The 19,684-nt window shown below is 38.4% G+C and overlaps 1 protein-coding gene across 10 annotated transcripts in view; it reads right to left on the bottom strand.

Annotated features, from left to right (window-relative positions):
• The window catches only part of ARAP2 (ArfGAP with RhoGAP domain, ankyrin repeat and PH domain 2), a 206,873-nt gene that overhangs the window by 179,197 nt on the left and 7,992 nt on the right, over positions 1-19,684 (bottom strand). For 9 of the 10 annotated variants that reach the window (XM_082464518.1, XM_082464520.1, XM_082464521.1 and 6 more), the window contains one exon: positions 12,711-13,763. The exons of the other annotated variant lie outside the window; for it this stretch is intronic. In XM_082464518.1, the coding sequence (XP_082320644.1) occupies positions 12,711-13,618 (908 nt within the window). In that variant the 5' untranslated portion in view covers positions 13,619-13,763. The remainder of the gene's footprint in view (positions 1-12,710; positions 13,764-19,684) is intronic. 10 annotated transcript variants of the gene reach the window in all.

Below are 19,684 nucleotides of genomic sequence, written 5' to 3'. Positions count from 1 at the left end.
TCCATACGGTGAAATATTATACAGCAGTGAAAATGAACAGTCTACAACCATAGGTACCAACATAGATTAAGTCTCAAAGTTAAGCAAAATGAGCTTAACTAAAAGATTTACTATATGGCTGCATTTTTAAATCCACAAGACAGTCAAAACTACAGTATAGAGAGGGGATTCAAGATGGCGGAAGAGTAAGACGAAATACACCTACACGTGGAACAACCCCTAAAGAACATCTACTGAAGGCTGGCAGAAGACCTCAGACCTCCCAAAAAACAAGAAACTCCCCATGTACCTGGGTAGGGCAAAAGAAAAAAGAAAAAACAGAGACAAAAGAATAGGGACGGGACCTGCACCAGTGGGAGGGAGCTGTGAAGGAGGAAAGGTTTTCACACACTAGGAAGACCCTTCGTGGGAGGAGACTGCGGGTGGCGGAGAGGGGAAGCTTCAGAGCCACGGAAGAGAGCACAGCAACAGGGATGCAGAGGGCAAAGCGGAGAGATTCACGCACAGGGGATCGGTGCCGACCAGCACTCCCCATCCCAAGAGGTCTGTATGCGCAAATGCTGGAGCGGGTGGGGGCTGGGGGCTGAGGCTCCAGCTTCAGTCGGATCCCAGGGAGAGGACTGGGGCTGGCTGCATGAACAGAGCCTGAAGAGGGCTAGTGAGCCACAGCTAGCCGGGAGGGAGTCCAGGAAAAGGTCTGGAGCTGTCGAAGAGGCATGACACTATTTCTTGCCACTTTGTTTCAGGGTGCGCAAGAAGAGGGGATTAAGAGCGCCGCTTAAAGGAGCTCCAGAGACGGGCGTGAGCTGCAGCTATCAGCGCGGACCCCAGAGACGGGCATGAGACGCTAAGGCTGCTGTTGCAGCCACCAAGAAGCCTGTGTGCAAGCACAGGTCACTATCCACACCTCCCCTCCCAGGAGCCTGTGCAGCCCGCCACTGCCAGGGTCCCGTGATCCAGGGACAACTTCCCCAGGAGAACACAAGGCACGCCTCAGGCTGGTGAAATGTCACACCGGCCTCTGCCACCACAGGCTTGCCCCGCATTCTGTACCCCTCCCTACCCCCGGCCTCAGTGAGCCAGAGCTCCCGAATAGCTGCTCCTTTAACCCCATCCTGTCTGAGTGAAGAACAGACGCCCTCAGGCGACCTACATGCAGAGGCGGGGCCAAATCCAAAGCTGAACCCCAGGAGCAGTGCGAACAAAGAAGAGAAAGGGAAATCTCTCCGAGCAGCCTCAGGAGCAGCGGATTATATTTCCACAATCAACTTGATGTACCCTGCATCTGTGGAATACCTGAAGAGACAACAAAGCATCCCAAATTGAGGGGGTGGACTTTGGAAGCAACGATATGTATATAGTTTTTCCCCTTTTTCTCTTTTTGTGAGTGTGTATGTGTATGCGTCTGTGTGCGATTTTGTCTGTATAGCTTTGCTTTTACCAGTTGTCCTAGGGTTCTATCTGTCCGTTTTTTTTCTTTTTATTCATTTTTTTAGTATAGTTTTCAGTGCTTCTTATCATTGGTGGATTTGTTTTTTTGTTTGGTTGCTCTCTTCTTTCTTTCTCTTTTTATTACTTTAAAAATTTTTTATAATAATTATTTTTTATTTTAATAACGTTATTTTATTTCATTTCATTACATTTCATTTCATTTTATCTTTTTCTTTCTTTCTCTCTTTTTTTCTCCCTATAATTCTGAGCCGTGTGGATAACAGGCTGTTGGTGTTTCGGCCAGGCATCACGGCTATGCCTCTGAGGTGGGAGAGCCAAGTTCAGGACGTTGGTCCACCAGAGACCTCCCAGCTCCATGTAATATCAAATGGTGAAAATCTCCCAGAGATCTCCATCTCAACGCGAAGACCCAGCTCCACTCAAAGACCAGCAAGCTAGAGTGCTGGACAACCTACGCCAAACAACTAGCAAGACAGGAACACAACCCCACGCATTAGCAGAGAGGCTGCCTAAAATCATAATAAGGTCACAGAAACCCCAAAACACACTACCAGATGTGGACCTGCCCACCAGAAAGACAAAAACCAGCCTCATCCACCAGAACACAGGCACTAGTTCCCTCCAGCAGGAAGCCTACACAACCCACTGAACCAACCTTAGCCACTTGGTGCAGACACCAAAAACAACAGGAACTACGAACCGGCAGCCTGCGAAAAGGAGACCCCAAATACAGTAAGTTAAGCACAATGAGAAGACACAGAAACACACAGCAGATGAAGAAGCAAGGTAAAAACCCAACAGACCTAACAAATGAAGAGGAAATAGGCAGTCTACCTGAAAAAGAATTCAGAATAATGATAGTAAAGATGATCCAAAATCTTGGAAATAGAATGGAGAAAATACAAGAAACGTTTAACAAGGACCTAGAAGAACTAAAGAGCAAACAAACAATGATGAACAACACAATAAATGAAATTAAAAATTCTCTAGAAAGGATCAGTAGCAGAATAACTGAGGCAGAAGAACAGACAAGTGACCTGGAAGATAAAATAGTGGAAATAACTACTGTAGAGCAGAATAAAGAAAAAAGAATGAAAAGAATTGAGGACGGTCTCAGAGACTTCTGGGACAACATTAAATGCAACAACATTCGAAATATAGAGGTTCCAGAGGAAGAAGAGAAAAAGAAAGGGACTGAGAAAATATTTGAAGAGATTATAGTTGAAAACTTCCCTAATATGGGAAAGGAAATAGTTAATCAAGTCCAGGAAGCACAGAGAGTCCCATACAGAATAAATTCAAGGGGAAACACACCAAGACACATATTGATCAAACTATCAAAAATTAAATAAAAAGAAAAAATATTAAAAGCAGCAAGGGAAAAACAACAAATAACATACAAGGGAATCCCCATAGGGTTAACAGCTGATCTTTCAGCAGAAACTCTGCAAGCCAGAAGGGAGTGACAGGACACATTTAAAGGGATGAAAGGCAAAAACCTACAACCAAGATTACTCTACCCAGCAAGGATCTCATTCAGATTTGATGGAGAAATTAAAACGTTTACAGACAAGCAAAAGCTAAGAGAATTCAGCACCACCACACCAGCTTTACAGCAAACGCTAAAGGAACTTCTCTAGGCAGGAAACACGAGAGAAGGAAAAGACCTACAAAAACAAACCCAAAACAATTAAGAAAATGGTAATAGGAACATACATATCAATAATTACCTTAAATGTAAATGGATTAAATGCTCCAACCAAAAGACATAGACTGGCTGAATGGAGACAAAAACAAGACCGATATATATGCTGTCGACAAGAGACCCACTTCAGACACAGGGACACATACAGGCTGAAAGTGAGGGTATGGAAAACGATATTCCATGCAAATGGAAATCAAAAGAAAGCTGGAGTAGCACTTCTCACATCAGACAAAATAGACTTTAAAACAAAGACTATTACAAGAGACAAAGAAGGACACTATATAATGATCAAGGGATCAATCCAGGAAGAAGATATAACAATTGTAAATACTTATGCACCCAACATAGGAGCACCTCAATACAATAAGGCAAATACTAACAGCCATAAAAGGGGAAATCGACAGTAACACAATCATATTAGGGGACTTTAACACCCTACTTTCACCAATGGACAGATCATCCAAAATGAAAATAAATAAGGAAACACAAGCTTTAAATGATACATTACACAAGATGGACTTAATTGATATTTATAGGACATTCCATCCAAAAACAACAGAATACACATTCTTCTCAAGTGCTCAAGGAACATTCTCCAGGAGAGATCATATCTTGGGTCACAAATCAAGCCTTGGTAAATTTAAGAAAACTGAAATCGTATCAAGTATCTTTTCCGACCACAACATTATGAGACTAGATATCAATTACAGGAAAAAATCTGTATAAAATACAAACACATGGAGGCTACACAATACACTACTTAATAACCAAGAGATCACTGAAGAAATCAAAGAGGAAATCAAAAAATACCTAGAAACAAATGACAATGAAAACACGATGACCCAAAACATAAGGGATGCAGCAAAAGCAGTTCTAAAAGGGAAGTTTATAGCAATACAACCCTACCTTAGGAAACAAGAAACATCTCAAATAAACAACCCAAACTTACACCTAACACAATTAGAGAAAGAAGAACAAAAAAACCCCAAAGTTACCAGAAGGAAAGTAATCATAAAGACCAGATCAAAAATAAAAGGAAAAGAAATGAAGGAAACAATAGCAAAGATCAATAAAACTAAAAGCTGGTTCTTTGAGAAGATAAACAAAACTGATAAACCATTAGCCAGAATCATCAAGAAAAAAAGGGAGAAGACTCAAATCAATAGAATTAGAAATGAAAAAGGAGAAGTAACAACTGACACTGCAGAAATACAAAGGATCATGAGAGATTACTACAAGCCACTATATGCCAATAAAATGGACAATCTTGAAGAAATGGACAAATTCTTAGAAACACACAACCTTCCAAGACTGAACCAGGAAGAAATAGAAAATATGAAGAGGCCAATCACAAGCACTGAAATTGAAACTGTGATTAAAAAATCTTCCAATAAACAAAAGCCCAAGACCAGATGGATTCAGAGGCGAATTCTCTCAAACATTTAGAGAAGAGTTAACACCTATCCTTCTCAAACTCTTCCAAAATATAGCAGAGGGAGGAACACTCCCAAACTCATTCTACGAGGCCACCATCGCCCTGATACCAAAACCAGACAAAGATGTCACAAAGAAAGAAAACTACAGGCCAATATCACTGATGAACACAGATGCAAAAATCCTAAACAAAATACTAACAAACAGAATCCAAAAGCACATTAAAAGGATCATACACCATGATCAACTGGCGTTTATTCCAGGAATGCAAGGATTCTTCAATATACTCAAATCAATCAATGTGATACACCATATTAACAAATTGAAGGAGAAAATCCACATGATCATTTCAATCGTTGCAGAGAAAGCTTTTGACAAATTCAATACCCATTTATGATAAAAACACTCCAGAAAGTAGGCAGAGAGGGAACTTACCTCAACATAATAAAGGCCATATATGACAAACCCACAGCCAGCATCGTCCTCAATGGTGAAAAACTGAAACCATTTCCACTAAAATCAGGAACAAGACAAGGTTGCCCACTCTCACCACTATTACTCAACACAGTTTTGGAAGTTTTAGCTGCAGCAATCAGAGAAGAAAAAGAAATAAAAGGAATCCAAATTGGAAAAGAAGACGTAAAGCTGTCACTGTTTGCAGATGACATGACACTATACATAGGGAATTCTAAAGATGCTACCAAAAAACTACTAGAGCTAATCAATGAATTTGGTAAAGTAGCAGGATACAAAATTAATGCACAGAAGTCGTTTGCATTCCTATACACTAATGATGAAAAATCTGAAAGTGAAATTAAGAAAACATTCCCATTTACCATTGCAACAAAAAGAATAAAATATCTAGGAATGAACCTACCTAAGGAGACAAAAGACCTGTATACAGAAAATTATAAGACACTGATGAAAGAAATTTAAAATGATACAAATAGATGGAGAGATATACCATGTTCTTGGATTGGAAGAATCAACATTTTGAAAATGACTCTACTACCCAAAGCAATCTACAGATTCAATGCAATCCCTATCAAACTACCACTGGCATTTTTCACAGAACTAGAAAAAAAAATTTCACAGTTTGTATGGAAACACAAAAGACCCCGAATAGTCAAAGGAGTCTTGAGAAAGAGAAACAGAGCTGGAGGATTCAAGCTCCCTGACTTCAGACTATACTACAAAACTACAGTAATCAAGACAGTATGGTACTGGCACAAAAACAGAAATATAGATCAATGGAACAGGATAAAAAGCCCAGAAATAAACCCACACAAATATGGTCACCTTACCTTTGATAAAGGAGACAAGAATATACAATGGAGAAAAGACAGGCTCTTCAATAAGTGCTGCTGGGAAAACTGGACAGGTACATGTAAAAGAATGAAATTAGAACACTCCCTAAAACCATACACAAAAATAAACTCAAAATGGATTAAAGACCTAAATGTAAGGCCAGACACTATCAAACTCTTAGAGGAAAACATAGGCAGAACACTCCATGACATAAATCACAGCAAGATCCTTTTTGACCCACTCCTAGAGAAATGGAAATAAAAACAAAAATAAACAAATGAGACCTAATGAAACTTAAAAGCTTTTGCACAGCAAAGGAAACCATAAACAAGATGAAAAGACAACCTTCAGAATGGGAGAAAATATTTGCAAATGAAGCAACTCACAAGGGATCAATCTCCAAAATTAACAAGCAGCTCATGCAGCTCAATATCAAAAAAACAAACAACCCAATGCAAAAATGGGCAGAAGACCTAAATAGACATTTCTCCAAAGAAGATATACAGATTGCCAACAAACACATGAAAGAATGCTCAACATCATTAATCATTAGAGAAATGCAAATCAAAACTACAGTGAGATATCATCTCACATCGGTCAGAATGGCCATCATCAAAAAATCAACAAAGAATAAATGCTGGAGAGGGTGTGGAGAAAAGGGAACCCTCTTGCACTGTTGGTGGGAATGTAAATTGATACAGCCACTATGGAGAACAGTATGGAGGTTCCTTAAAAAACTAAAAATAGAACTACCATATGACCCAGCAATCCCACTATTGGGCATATACCCTGAGAAAACCATAATTCAAAAGAGTCATGTACCACAATGTTCATTGCAGCTCTATTTACAATAGCCAGGACATGGAAGCATCCTAAGTGTCCTTTGACAAATGAATGGATAAAGAAGATGTGGCACATATATACAGTGCAATATTACTCAGCCATAAAAAGAAACGAAATTGAGTTATTTGTAGTGAGGTGGATGGATCTAGAGTCTGTCATACAGAGTGAGGTAAGTCAGAAAGAGAAAAACAAATACTGAGATCAGCTCAGTGCTTTGCGACCACCTAGAGGGGTGGGATAGGGAGGGTGGGAGGGAGACACAAGAGGGAAGAGATATGGGGATAGATGTATATGTATAGCTGATTCACTTTGTTATAAAGCAGAAACTAACACACCATTGTAAAGCAATTATACTCCAATAAAGATGTTAAAAAAAAAAACTACAGTATATTGTTTGGGACATACTTAAGAGGTAAAACATTTTTAAAATCATAAGAGTAATCATCATTATTTAAAGTCAGGATAGAAGTTGTCTTTGGCAGGGGAGGGCACACAAGTTTACCAAAGGGTTACAAAATAATTCACCCTTTATTTGTGCATTATCTCCAGATTCTTGACACTGTTACATGGCTATAATCATTTCCTCAAATTTGTATGTCACTGACACAAATACATATTAATAATCTGAACCCCTGAGTAGAGCAGCACTCAAATTTTCTACATCTTTGGTAACTTGTGCTAATAATATATATTGCTAATTCTTATTAAGCATTTACTATATGTCAGACACAGGTCTCAAAATTTTATAATACACACACATTCATAATGTGTGGTGTGTGTAGTCACAAACACCCAAAGAAGTAAGAAATATCATTATCTGCATTTTTTTAAGAAGAAAATTGGCACACAAAGCAGTTAACTTACTTTTCCACAGTCACACAGCTCATAAGTAACTAACCTGGGATTCAAACTCAGACAGTCTAGCTCCATGAGCCCTTTTCTAAGCCACCATGCGTAATAAAAAACTCAACCTTAACTTACTAAAAAAAAAAAAAAGGAAATTAAAAAAAAAAGATTTTTGAATTATTTTAAGTACATCCATTAGTGGTATTTTTAAAGCATATTTTGTTGGTTTTACTTTTAGTCTGATAAATGTAAAGAAAAAAGTTTGCGATGACTTTCACTGATAGAGCTATTCAATATCCACCTGCAAGCAATTACCAAATCTATCAACCAAGTTCATTTGATCTACTGTAGATGAAAATTAGGTCAATACAGGAAACAAGCTGTTTTGAAAACTGGTGATTAGCAACTTAGATTCTCATTTATCTATGAATAAATTATCACAAGCTATTTTATATTCTAATATCTATTATGCCCAAAGCATTTTGTTAGGGGTTTATATATCTACATCTCATATTTCATCCCCTTAATAGCCCACTGAGGTAGGACCTAGTGTCCTAATCCTACCAATAAGGAAAGGAGGTTCTCCCAGCCCTAGTCGCACAGCTAATAGGAGACAAAACCAACATTCAAGGTCAATTCCTTCTTGAGTGCAAAGCCCACGTTCTTTCCTTTCTCCCTCTTTCTGCCCTATTATTTCCCCATCAATTATCCTAAAAACTGCGGATTGCTTTTAAATTTGAAATATAAATCATGGTTGATTAGCAAAAATTTTAAACCCATTAAGAAAAGCAGTAGCTATTATCATTTTTTGTTATTATGCTTTGGTGTTCTTGGTCAAGTTACCCAACAGCCCTGAGCCTACTTTTCCTCATTTATTGAAGGGGAATAAAAAAAGGGTCTGCTGCCTATGAATATTATGAGGATTAATGAGATGATGTTTTTAAAGAGCATACGGTGTGCCCTACACAATGTAAACACTCAGGTAGAACGAGCCAACTGTTATTTTTTTTATTAGTGAAAAGAATGGTTGGTCTTCCTGGTACACTGAATATGCACAATTGTTTCTTAAAGTTCTTAAAAGTATGAGAACTCTTCATTTGTAATAGTGAAAAAAAATAGCCAATGACCTAGTAGGGGAATAAACTGTGTTTTCCGTCATTTAATAAAATACTATACAGCAATTATTGCTAAAATACGTGCATGGATGTGAACAAATCTCAAAAATAATATTAAAGGAAACACCCAGTTGCAAAAAAATAACTCTGATTATCAAAGTGAATCTTCAACATGCTTACAGATGTTATGTGTTCACATATTTTTTAATCACTAAAATTGCCAAGAAAAGCAGAGGCATAAAGGTAAATTAACGTTAAAGATCTCTCTTTATGATCTACACTTACCTATTACTTAAGCAAGGCAGCCGTGCTTATCATTACACAGAATGTTTTAAAAAAATGCAATTCTTACAATTCATAACAGAAGAACTACAGGTCATTATAGGATTGAATTCAAAAGAAAAACACCAGTCATTAGGCGGCAGTTGAAAACTGCCTTGAGGTTACATAATGTCTAACTAAAACACACAAATCTGAATTCAGAAAACACAAGAGTGCATTAATTACAGCACAGACTGCAAATATGAAATGTATAATGCACAGATAATTAAGTTTCAATCTACAAAGTTCCAAAAAATGTCCTTAGGATAAGAATAAATAATTACAGAAGGATTACAGCACAAAAGTCTACATCATTATCATGAAACTTTTTTCATCAACTAGCAGAAGCTTCAGTTCAAAATATATTTTTTCAAATAAAGGGCTTTTCAAATTATGAATAAAGAGTACAAATGTTAATGTCTTTTCACTTGTAAAAAGGATCACACAGATATCTTTATCCTCTAACAATAAATCAAACGGTTAACTATTAATTTTGATTCATTATTTAGATATTCAAGTCAAAATTTGCAAATATTGAAATAATCAACCCATTTTATAAAAAGTCATTTTAAAGGAAAAAGTCTGAATTTTAGAATGCTAAGCATTTTTCTGCTGTAACGTGAAATGTAAAGTTTTCCTTGAACATGGAAAGGACAGGATGAGTTTCTGTATTTTTCTAATTCAATGTAGCAAACAATTGCTTACCATTTTTCTGTACGTTTTTGGTTCATATGTATTTCAACATTAAAGTCTAAAATAGTTGCATCCATTTTTAATATCTATGTATTAATACATCTAGAGAAAAATATCTAAGATTTTTACTTTTAATAAAAAGTTCACAGGAGGCTGGAGACTTCGGGTTTAGAATTCAAATTTTTGAAAAGCCCTCCAACAGCCACTACAGTACCTCAGTCTTATAACAAGTTATAACAGATACTCCAGTCACCGTGCAGCCTTGCACACCACCCTCCTCCCCTTTACCTCTGTTTCCTTATTTTTCCTTCCCCCCAAACATTCAAAGGCATGACACCTAAAAGACAGGGCTTTGACTGTGCCAAGGATAAAACAGTTACATGAAAGATGGATGAAGATCATTAAACTGGGGAGGAAGATAAGACAGGTACCTCTTCAGTAGCTAAAGATACCTGTTCCTTCCTGCTTTGAGCACTAAGGAGGATCCTCCTGGAAGGATCACAAGACACACCCACGACTCCCAGGGAAGGGCAGCTGGTGAGACTTGCTTTCTGCTTGGAGACCTCTGTGGGAGACCTCCAGATGAGCTGATAAGGAAGAAGCTGGCTCTTCAAGCCGAGATCTGACCTGGCCCTCAAGAGATAGGACTTAAAAAAAGAGATCCTGAGGTCCAGTGTCCAGCATAGCCCCACCCAGCCCAGCCTTCCCAAAAGGAGCAGACAGGAATTCAGGGAAGAAGCTCAAGGCAAGGACAAAGATAACCCATTTGACTGGCAAGTTAACTGCATCAGATAAATTGGCAGCGGGTGGGGGGGTGAGGGTACATGTCCAGGGAGATAGAAACAAAGCACCTCACACATCAGGAATACACATCCAGCATCATGTTCCTGTCAACCCTTCTATGAAATCTTTAAGGAGTAAAGAAATTATGTCCAAATCACTGACCACAAAGAAATACATTTATATGGTGCAGCAAGAAATGTACTAAATATTGTTTAGATGTTATTTGATTAGAGAGGATCTCGGATTATATAAGCCACGGTTTCATTTTCTAAAAGTCATATTATAACACTGTAATTAGTTTGCAATTACTGTTTGCAGTTCAGGCAAGGACCACAAAGAAAAACAGACAGTGAAGTCCGAAAATAATTTAATTTACTTTCTCATTTTATAATTTCATCACCAGAAATGCCTAGTTACCATTTACTGCCATAATCAAAGAAGAAAAGAGAGGTGACAATGGGTTCTCTGGCAGTGCTATGATGCGGCTCCTGCTAAGCTCTTTACTACTAATTTCAACATTATTTTAATTCTCATTTTCAAAGACTCAGTCACAGTGTGAATAACAAGTCTTTCACATGGTGCAAAGCTTACACTTAGAAGTAAATGAACATCAAAAGATTCTCAAAAATTTATGAAAAATAGCACAACTTATTTAAAACTTGAGCCAAATGTTTCTTATCTGAAGTTATCCTTATGGCTCGCAAAAGGATTCTGTTCCTGCAAAGACATAGCAGACCCTTCTCATTTACTTTCTTTTAATTGTTTAAAATTAGCAAAATATGCTAAAGCTACGGTGTCATACAAAAATTGGTGATCTTCTACTTTCCTAAGAAATACTCCATTTTTATATACGCAATCAACACTTTTAAGAATATTTACTAAATGAGTGGTTAAGAAAGTGTGTTATAGAGTCAGATGTACTGGAATGAAATCCCAGTTCACTACCCATGTGATCCTAGAAAAATTAACCTAAGGCTCAGTTACCTCATAAGAATATGGAGGAATAATACCTATTTCAGAGGGCCAATGTGAGAATTAGACAAGCCATGGAAAATTATAAACCAAACCAGCTTCTAGGTGTTTAATAAATGATGCTGCTAATTGATTTCCCAGTAAATACTCAATATTGCCATTGGCACCAGGGATGCCACGATAAAGACAAATTAATTAGGGCCTCTGTCCTCAAAGAGTTTACACTCTAATGGGAGGTACTTAACATGGTCTTGTAAATTGCCATGTTTTCTCTTGCATATACTAAATTTCCATATTTTTCTCTTGTAAATACAGCCAAGATCCAGCACCAGGGACAGAGTGGATACACAGGGAGACAAAGGGGGAAGGAGAATCTCACAGAAATGCCAGCCTAGAGCCTGTTTACAGGAATCTGTAATTGCATTTAGTGCCATAGCAGTAAGGGTTGAACTTAAACAACCTCATGACTCCCAACAGAGACAAGTGTTAGCTTTTAGTGAATTAAAAAAAAAAAAAAAAAAAAAAATCCCACCACAACCCTGAAGAAAACCACATCTTAGGTGTAACTTTGAGAAATGGTTGAAAGCTCTCCCTGCTGTAAGTCAGCTCCTCTTAGACTCCACAGTTACCTCAGGGTACCAATGACCCAACAGGCCGGTAGGCCCCCTCTTGAGAGTTCTGGTCTCCAGCTGAAGTGGTCTCATATTGTACTGCTACTACTTTTTACATGTCTTCTACACTACACTAAAGCCCCTTTTTATCTCTCTACCTCCTCCGCATCTAGTGCCGTGACCAGTACCAAGCAAGTGCTCACTAGATGCATGGTGAATGATTAATTCGTGCCAATCGTGTCAGGTAGTAGAGATACAGTCATTAGGAACATGGCCCCTGCCAAAAAGCACATAACCTAGTGGGGAGATAGAGTCAGCAATTCAAATATAAAGGGCACTCATGGAAGAATATAATACCAGGCATGGAGGAAGATACAGGAAGGAATGTCCAGGCAGAATTAGGGGAAATGAAGTCCCCCAATTAAATAGGAGAAAGCTGAAGTTATAAGTTGGAAACAGACTCTGGGCAGTGGTGTACAAGAGAGATGGCATGACAAAAAATTTTAGAAGAAAGAAAAGGTTGGTTGAATGGGTCAAATTTAGAAATGAACACTAAAAATAAAATTGTTAAAAAATAACTAAATTCCCCCAAATTGAATACACAAAAGTTATCATAAAAATTCTTACCTCCCTGAAATTCCTTTTGCTGACCCTGGAAGCTCTGGTACAGGCCGATGTCTTAGCAGAAAAGATCGAGATGGTCTTGAAACCAACTTGCTACGACTTCTCATAGGTGTTAGGACTGGCGATGACGGAACATACAAATCATTTACAACCATTTCTCCTTGAAATTGAAAAAATGGGGATGGTGGTGAGCTTTCTAATAAACGATTAGTTCCATTTCCAGAATTTGCTTCTGATACTGAACAGTCAGGGGAAGAAAGGAATTCAGGGTCTGCACTAGGAAGCTTGCTCACATTTTCTGAGATCAAATCAACTTTTTTTGTTTGTTCTTCTCCGGTTGTAGAGTCGATAGTCTTTTGTGCAGTCAAAGATTCTACGTCAGTAATTTCACTACCAAATAAAGAACCTTGAAAAGAATCTGAATTCAGGTGTGGTTCTTCTTCCGGAATGGGAAAGTTGTATGTAGGAAGAGTCAGCTTATCATCTGATTTAAAAGACTGGCTATTTTCCACACTAACCTCATTTTGATCAAGACTTCTTGTAACAGTCTCCAACTGCGTTGGGCTGGGTGTCTGAACACTGTGTGAATCTGAAAGTTCTAGGCAGGTGTTCTGAACAGAAGACGGAGCATGGTGATCCTCTGAAGTCTCATCATTCTTCTTCGTTTTATGAACATTTGCATATATTGAGATATCTTGCATTTTTGACAGGATTATCTGTAACTGTTTAAGTATCCTCCTCCGGTGTCCTGTAGGTGATATTCCAACTTTGAGGAGCACGCTGTCATTTATTTCTGCACAGTCCCTTACATTATTAAAACCAAATTCGCGGAAGCGTAAGAGGTACTGCTCCAAATTAATGCTCATTAGGAAATCTTTGATATCAACATTCACTTCACTGACTGAGGACATAATGGTGGCTTCATTACTAGGCAATGTGATAGAAGCAGTACAATGCAATACGCACACAAGAGGGTGCACTTCTGTATTGGATTTTCCTCTATCACTTATCTCAAAATGTTATTTTCTGCACAGTGAATGCTTTATGCGCTTAAGCCTAGAAAAAAAGAAAAGCAATTTATTAGGACATTTTTGGTATTAAAACTAGTTTTACATTATAAACATTCTCCAAAGAAAAACAATAGAAATGAGGATCATTACTTGTGCTCGCTGAGAGTTTGGAATCTTTGTGCATTACTTTGTATGCCTTAGAAAGTCAATTCCTAGGTAGAGAGTGAAGGGACAGGACAGAAATGTTATGGTAGTATCAAATGATGATTTTCAAAAAGGTAAAAAAAATGATTCTCAAATATAAAATGAACATGTATCCAAAAAAATTCATTCACTAATTAATGAGGGAACCGGTAAGGTGGTAGGGCTAGTTCCAAGAGCATTTGTGGAAGAGATTTATACAATCCATCAGAAAAGGCTTTTTTTTTCTTTTTTTTTCAGTGCTCGAATAAAATGGGTAGGTTAGATAAAAAACTGGTTAGTGCCCTACAGGGCAATAAAACCATAACCTTTGGAGATATCTTTCTACTAGACAAAAATCTATAAGCTAACAGGTAACTTCTCAGTCCGGGGCTCTAACCAAATAGTAAATGGAAAGTGGAGCACAAGAATTAGAATTAAATATCCCTGATGTGAGCCTGTTAAACAATACCCCCAACAAGGCATCGAAGGAACATGCTGTACATTCTTTTGATTTCCAAATTTTAGATAATTTTTCTTAATAGTACCTTACTAGATATGAACGACTCCCCCTTTAGTACACCTACTTCAAAGACTCTCTCCAAAAGCACAGTTAGAACATACTTCTTAGGTTAATAATTTTCACTTCAAAATTGCAGCAGCATTGTATGTAAATACTGTTATACAAGATAAGACTAGTTGAGCAACTGTACAGTAGATAACAGGAAGTTAATATGAAAGGAAAAGGAAAAAGTTTGAAGGTCACATTTTCCTTCATACACAGCATATACACATAGGTTCATTTTTCTCATAAACAACATTAATTTTTTAAAAAGTTGATTTATCAGGTGCTGTTTACATGGCTGCATTCAGTTTGTAAAAATGTATGGTATGCAAAAATGTCTGTATATTATGCATCAGGGAAAAGAAACAAATACAGAATATGCATAACAACCATACACTGAAGTAATAAAACGAGACACAGCCAAACAAGGTATATTTATCTGAGCAAGCAAGGATGCAATATTTCTGGAAATCACATCTCAAAGTAGCTCTTCGAAAGACATAACTCAGAATCTCTATGTGTTACATGCCCATAAGCTCTTGCTTTAACTATTCAAAAACATCAGCCAACATTGACAAGTGAGTATACGAAAAAAGGGAAAGCACATATCGTATTCAGGCAGCACTGCAGAAACAGAGAAATAAAAGTACAAACAAGAGATGAAAGGCAGGAAATGCCTTTGTCAAACAGGTATCCCTCTGTCACACTCAAAATGACAAAATGTCAGGAAAAAAAGTAGAAAGTTAAACCTCAACACCACGTATGAGCCTAATTCTCAGATATATTATTCTTGTTCACAAAATTATTTTGTTTAAAAAAAACGCATTAGCTAATTTTGTTTGCCCATCACAAAATGGAAATAGTTATAGCCAAATCGGCTGGAACTTTGATCTCGGACTCCCCAGCCTCCAGAACTGTGAAAACAAACGTGAACTAATACACTCCTCCACCGACCTCAATACAGTTCAGACCCTCATTACATCTCCTGCCTGAATTATTACTGCAACCATCTCAACAAGCCCCTCAGCCCGGTCTCCAGGTACCACTGAACTACTGAAAATCCAGATTTGGCCTGTCACTCCACATCTGAACAAGACAGTCTAAGCTCCTTGGGGTGCCATACAACAGTCTGGTCTCAGTCTAACAATAAAAACAGCAGCAGCTACTACTGATGTAAACGGCAATGGTGCTCCAGATACCGCACCTCATATACATTTCCTGCAAGGTGGATGTTCCCATGTACTAACTTCAGGCTCAGGTTTAACCTGTGCCACGTCACTGACTTTAGCACATTATTGTTAATTATCATTTCCCCCAGGCAGCAAACTGTTAAATGGCCCCCATACCTTTTGCGTATGCTGCAACTGCTTGCAAATCTACACATTTTGCAAAATCCTCGGCACTATTTAAAATTCTGAGTAGGCAGGTATTACTTCCTCTCTGAAGGCTTCCTATCAACCCCCTGAAATAGAATGAATCACTCCCTTCTCCATATACATCTCTAACTAGGTTTCTAGAAATTTGCAAAGTGCTTGGGACATGTTTAAGAGATGGGAGGCCGGCCGGGAAGGATGGTAGCAGTGGTTCGGAAGCCCATTTTGTGAATTTTTTGGGGGGTGTGTGTGCGTGTGGGAGCCTTCGTGTTTTCATACACAAGTCCTTTTTGTCTCTTACACATAAACTTCCTGAGTGGCTGACTCAGGGATGGCTATACCAAATGTTCTAAGCAAAACCACCTCTCTCTGCTATCAGTGGACATGCTGAATAGGGCTAATGAACCAGATTCCTTTTCGTGACCCAGAGAAGCTCCCTGCCACAGGGAGTACAATCCTCTCTGCACTTTTGTGTCGGCTGCATCCTCCAATCATCTGACTTTTTAACAGTCTGACCACCCAAGGGTGTTCACAGATCCACTTCAGAGGCTTCAAGCCCCCAGGCACGTCACCAGATGCAAATAGATGGGCACGCCTAACCATAAAAGTCTACCAGGTGCAAACTCCTGAACATGAAATCAAAGCCCTCCATGTTTTGACCTCCACTTGGGCACCAGGCACACATGCCATGCTCTTAAGTTTGTGGCTCTCCAGGTGCCGGTCAGTGGATCTGCTGTACAGCAACAACTGATGATAACACGCCCGAGAATCTATATTTGTAACACATTCCAAAGATGACTGGGATGCACAACAAAATTTGGTTCGGTTTTAAATTCCTCATACCTGAGCCTAAGCCCATCACTCTCCCCCCTTAGGATGGATGCCCCTCCAAACACAGCCCAGGAGTCTGGAGTCATACTCAATTCCCACCCTCCTCCACTTTCATAGGCACGTGTGCATGTGTCTGTTTCCTTCCCCATAAAATGGAAATGCTCAAAGGTACCTCAGTGCTGGTGAAGATTAAATGAGATAATCCACCTTAAGTGTTAAAATGGTGCTTAGTCCTCGGTGAGTGTTTAGTACATATTCACGTCCCTCATTATAATTGTTTTCATCACTAAGCCATTATCTTCCCACAGTTGAAATCTTTCCCATTCTTTGAAGTCTAACTCAAATGCTATTTCCTTCACAAGGTCTCTAGTGAACAAGAAATACTCTCTTCTCTGTGTTCCTACCACATTTACTTCTTAGCATTTAATCACATTCTATTCATTCCATAGTAACCTATAGAAGTGGGATAGTGCAGTGCAAAAGCCAGGATTTTGGAGCTGGACAATCTTGGTCAAATCCCAGTATTTAACCTCTCTGTGCCTCAGTTTCTTCATCAGGAAAGTAGGAGTGATAATAGTTCCTATTTCATAAAGCTTTTGTAAAGCATCAAGAACACCAATGGCACACAGCAAATGTTAAACAAGTATTTGTCATTATAATTATTTTTATTATCCCATAATAAACCATTAAATCTGCCAAGATGATGACCAGCCCATATAAGCTGTCAATAAATGCCAGTCAAATTATTTGTTTATACATAGTATATGATGTATATGCAGTACATGTTTAGAGAACGTACAAACAGCATTACAGATGTGAATGTACATTTGCCTGTGCTATCCTGACCCATTTCCAAGAGAAAGTATAAGTAAAAGGGAAGTAACATTTAGGAGCACCTGCTATATGTCTGGCTTTCAGTATCACTTAATAACCATAATCTTATTATCTTCTTGAGCTCCACCTTAAAGGTACAACTGCTTCTCACCACCTCTCCTACTCACATCCTAGCCCAAGCCACTATCTTGTCTATCTTAGACCACTGCAACAGCCTCCTGACTGATATCCCAGATTCCGTCCTGGCCCCCTGCCCCCACAAGCAGCATGTTCTCAGTACGGCAGCCAGAATGATTCACTTTATAACGAAAGTCACACCACATCACTCCCTGCAACTTCCCAACTTCATCTTCCCTGGCTTCCCCTGACTGCCCCCTGACCCCCCATCAGTCAATCACCACTAAGCTGGCTTCAGTCCTATTCCCACCTCATGACCCTACCGCTCACCCTTCCATCTCTTTCAAATCTACTTTCCCAACATATACCCATGGTTCATGGCTCACTCCATCACTTGAGTAGGTCTCTGCTGAAATGTGTCCTATTCAGAGAGGCCCTCCCTAATGCCCCTATGCATACAAGCATGCCTTGTGCCTCAGTATTCCTTACCCTTGCTTTCTCTGTCTTCATGGCATTTGTCACTACCTGACATCTGTGGACTTTTATAAGAGGGTAGGGATCTTGTCTATTGTTCACTGCTCTAGGCCTTAAGTTTGAACACTGTCAGGCATATAAAAGGTGCTCAATAATTGTTTGCTGAATGACCCCTTCCCATCTTTGAGATGATTTAAGATAACAAGTGGAAAGTACACAAAGTTTTAAAGTTTTGTCTATTTAGGTCACCAGGCTTCTAAGGAGCAGAAACAGGACTCAAATACAGATTTCTCCAATCCATCTAACCACTACAAGAGATCTTCAAATCAAAAATCGGGGAGAGGAGAAGGTTGGCAGTAGGACAACTGGAAGCATTCCAAACCACCTATGGGACTTTTAAAAATTCATCAAAAAGAAAATAATACCTAAGAATAAACTTAACCAAGAAGGTGAAAGACCTATACTCTGAGAACTATAAAACACTGATGAAGGAAAATGAAGATGATACAAAAAAATCCTGTGCACATGGATTGGAAGAATTAATATTGTTAAAATGGCCATACTACCGAAAGCAATATACAGATTTAATGCAACCCCTATCAAAATACCCATGTCATCTTTCACAGAACTAGAACAAATAATCCTAAAGTTCACATGGAACCACAAAAGCAAACTCAAATTCCCAAAGCAATCTTCAGAAAAATGAACAAAGCTGGAGGTATCACACTTTTTGACTTCAGACTATACTACAAAGTTACAGTAATCAAAACAGCATGAGACTGACACAAAAACAGACACAGGCCAATGGAATAGAATAGAGAGCCCAGAAATAAACCCACACACTTATGGCCAATTAATCTATGACAAAGGAGGCAAAAATTTACAATGGAGGAAAGACAGTCTCTTCTTCAATAAGTGGTGCTGGGAAAACTGGACAGTCTCATGTAAATCAATGAAATTACAACATTTTTTCACACCATATACAAAAATAAACTCAAAATAGATTAAAGACCCAAATGTAAGACCAGAAACCATATAACTCTTGAAAAGAACACAGGCAGAACACTCTTTGACATAAATCGTAGCAATATTTTTTTTGAATCTGTTTCAAGGGAAATGAAACAAAAGCAAAAACAAACAAATGGGACTACATCCAACTTAAGCTTTTGCACAGCAAAGGAAACCATCCACAAAACAAAAACAAAACCTACTGAATGGGAGAAAATATTTGCAAATGATATGACCAATAAGGTCACAGCTCACATATTCAGTATCAAACTTAATATTAAAAAAACAAACAACTCAGTTAAAAAGTGGGAAGAAGACCTGAATAGACATTTTACCAAAGAAGACATACAGATGGCCAACAGGAACATGAAAAGATGCTCAACACTGCAAATCATCAGAGAAATGCAAATCAAAACCGCAATGAGATATCACCTCACACCTATCAGAATGACTATCATCAAAAAGAACCCAAATAACAAATGTTGGTGAGGATGTGGAGAAAAGGGAACTCTCATACACTGTTGGTGGGAATGTAAATTGGTGCAGTCACTGTGGAAAATAGAATGGAGGTTTCTCAGAAAACTA

This window comes from Balaenoptera physalus, assembly GCF_965194825.1.
Source record: "Balaenoptera physalus genome assembly, chromosome: 5".
Classification (NCBI taxonomy): domain Eukaryota; kingdom Metazoa; phylum Chordata; class Mammalia; order Artiodactyla; family Balaenopteridae; genus Balaenoptera; species Balaenoptera physalus.
This window is presented reverse-complemented; position numbering and strand designations above follow the sequence as displayed.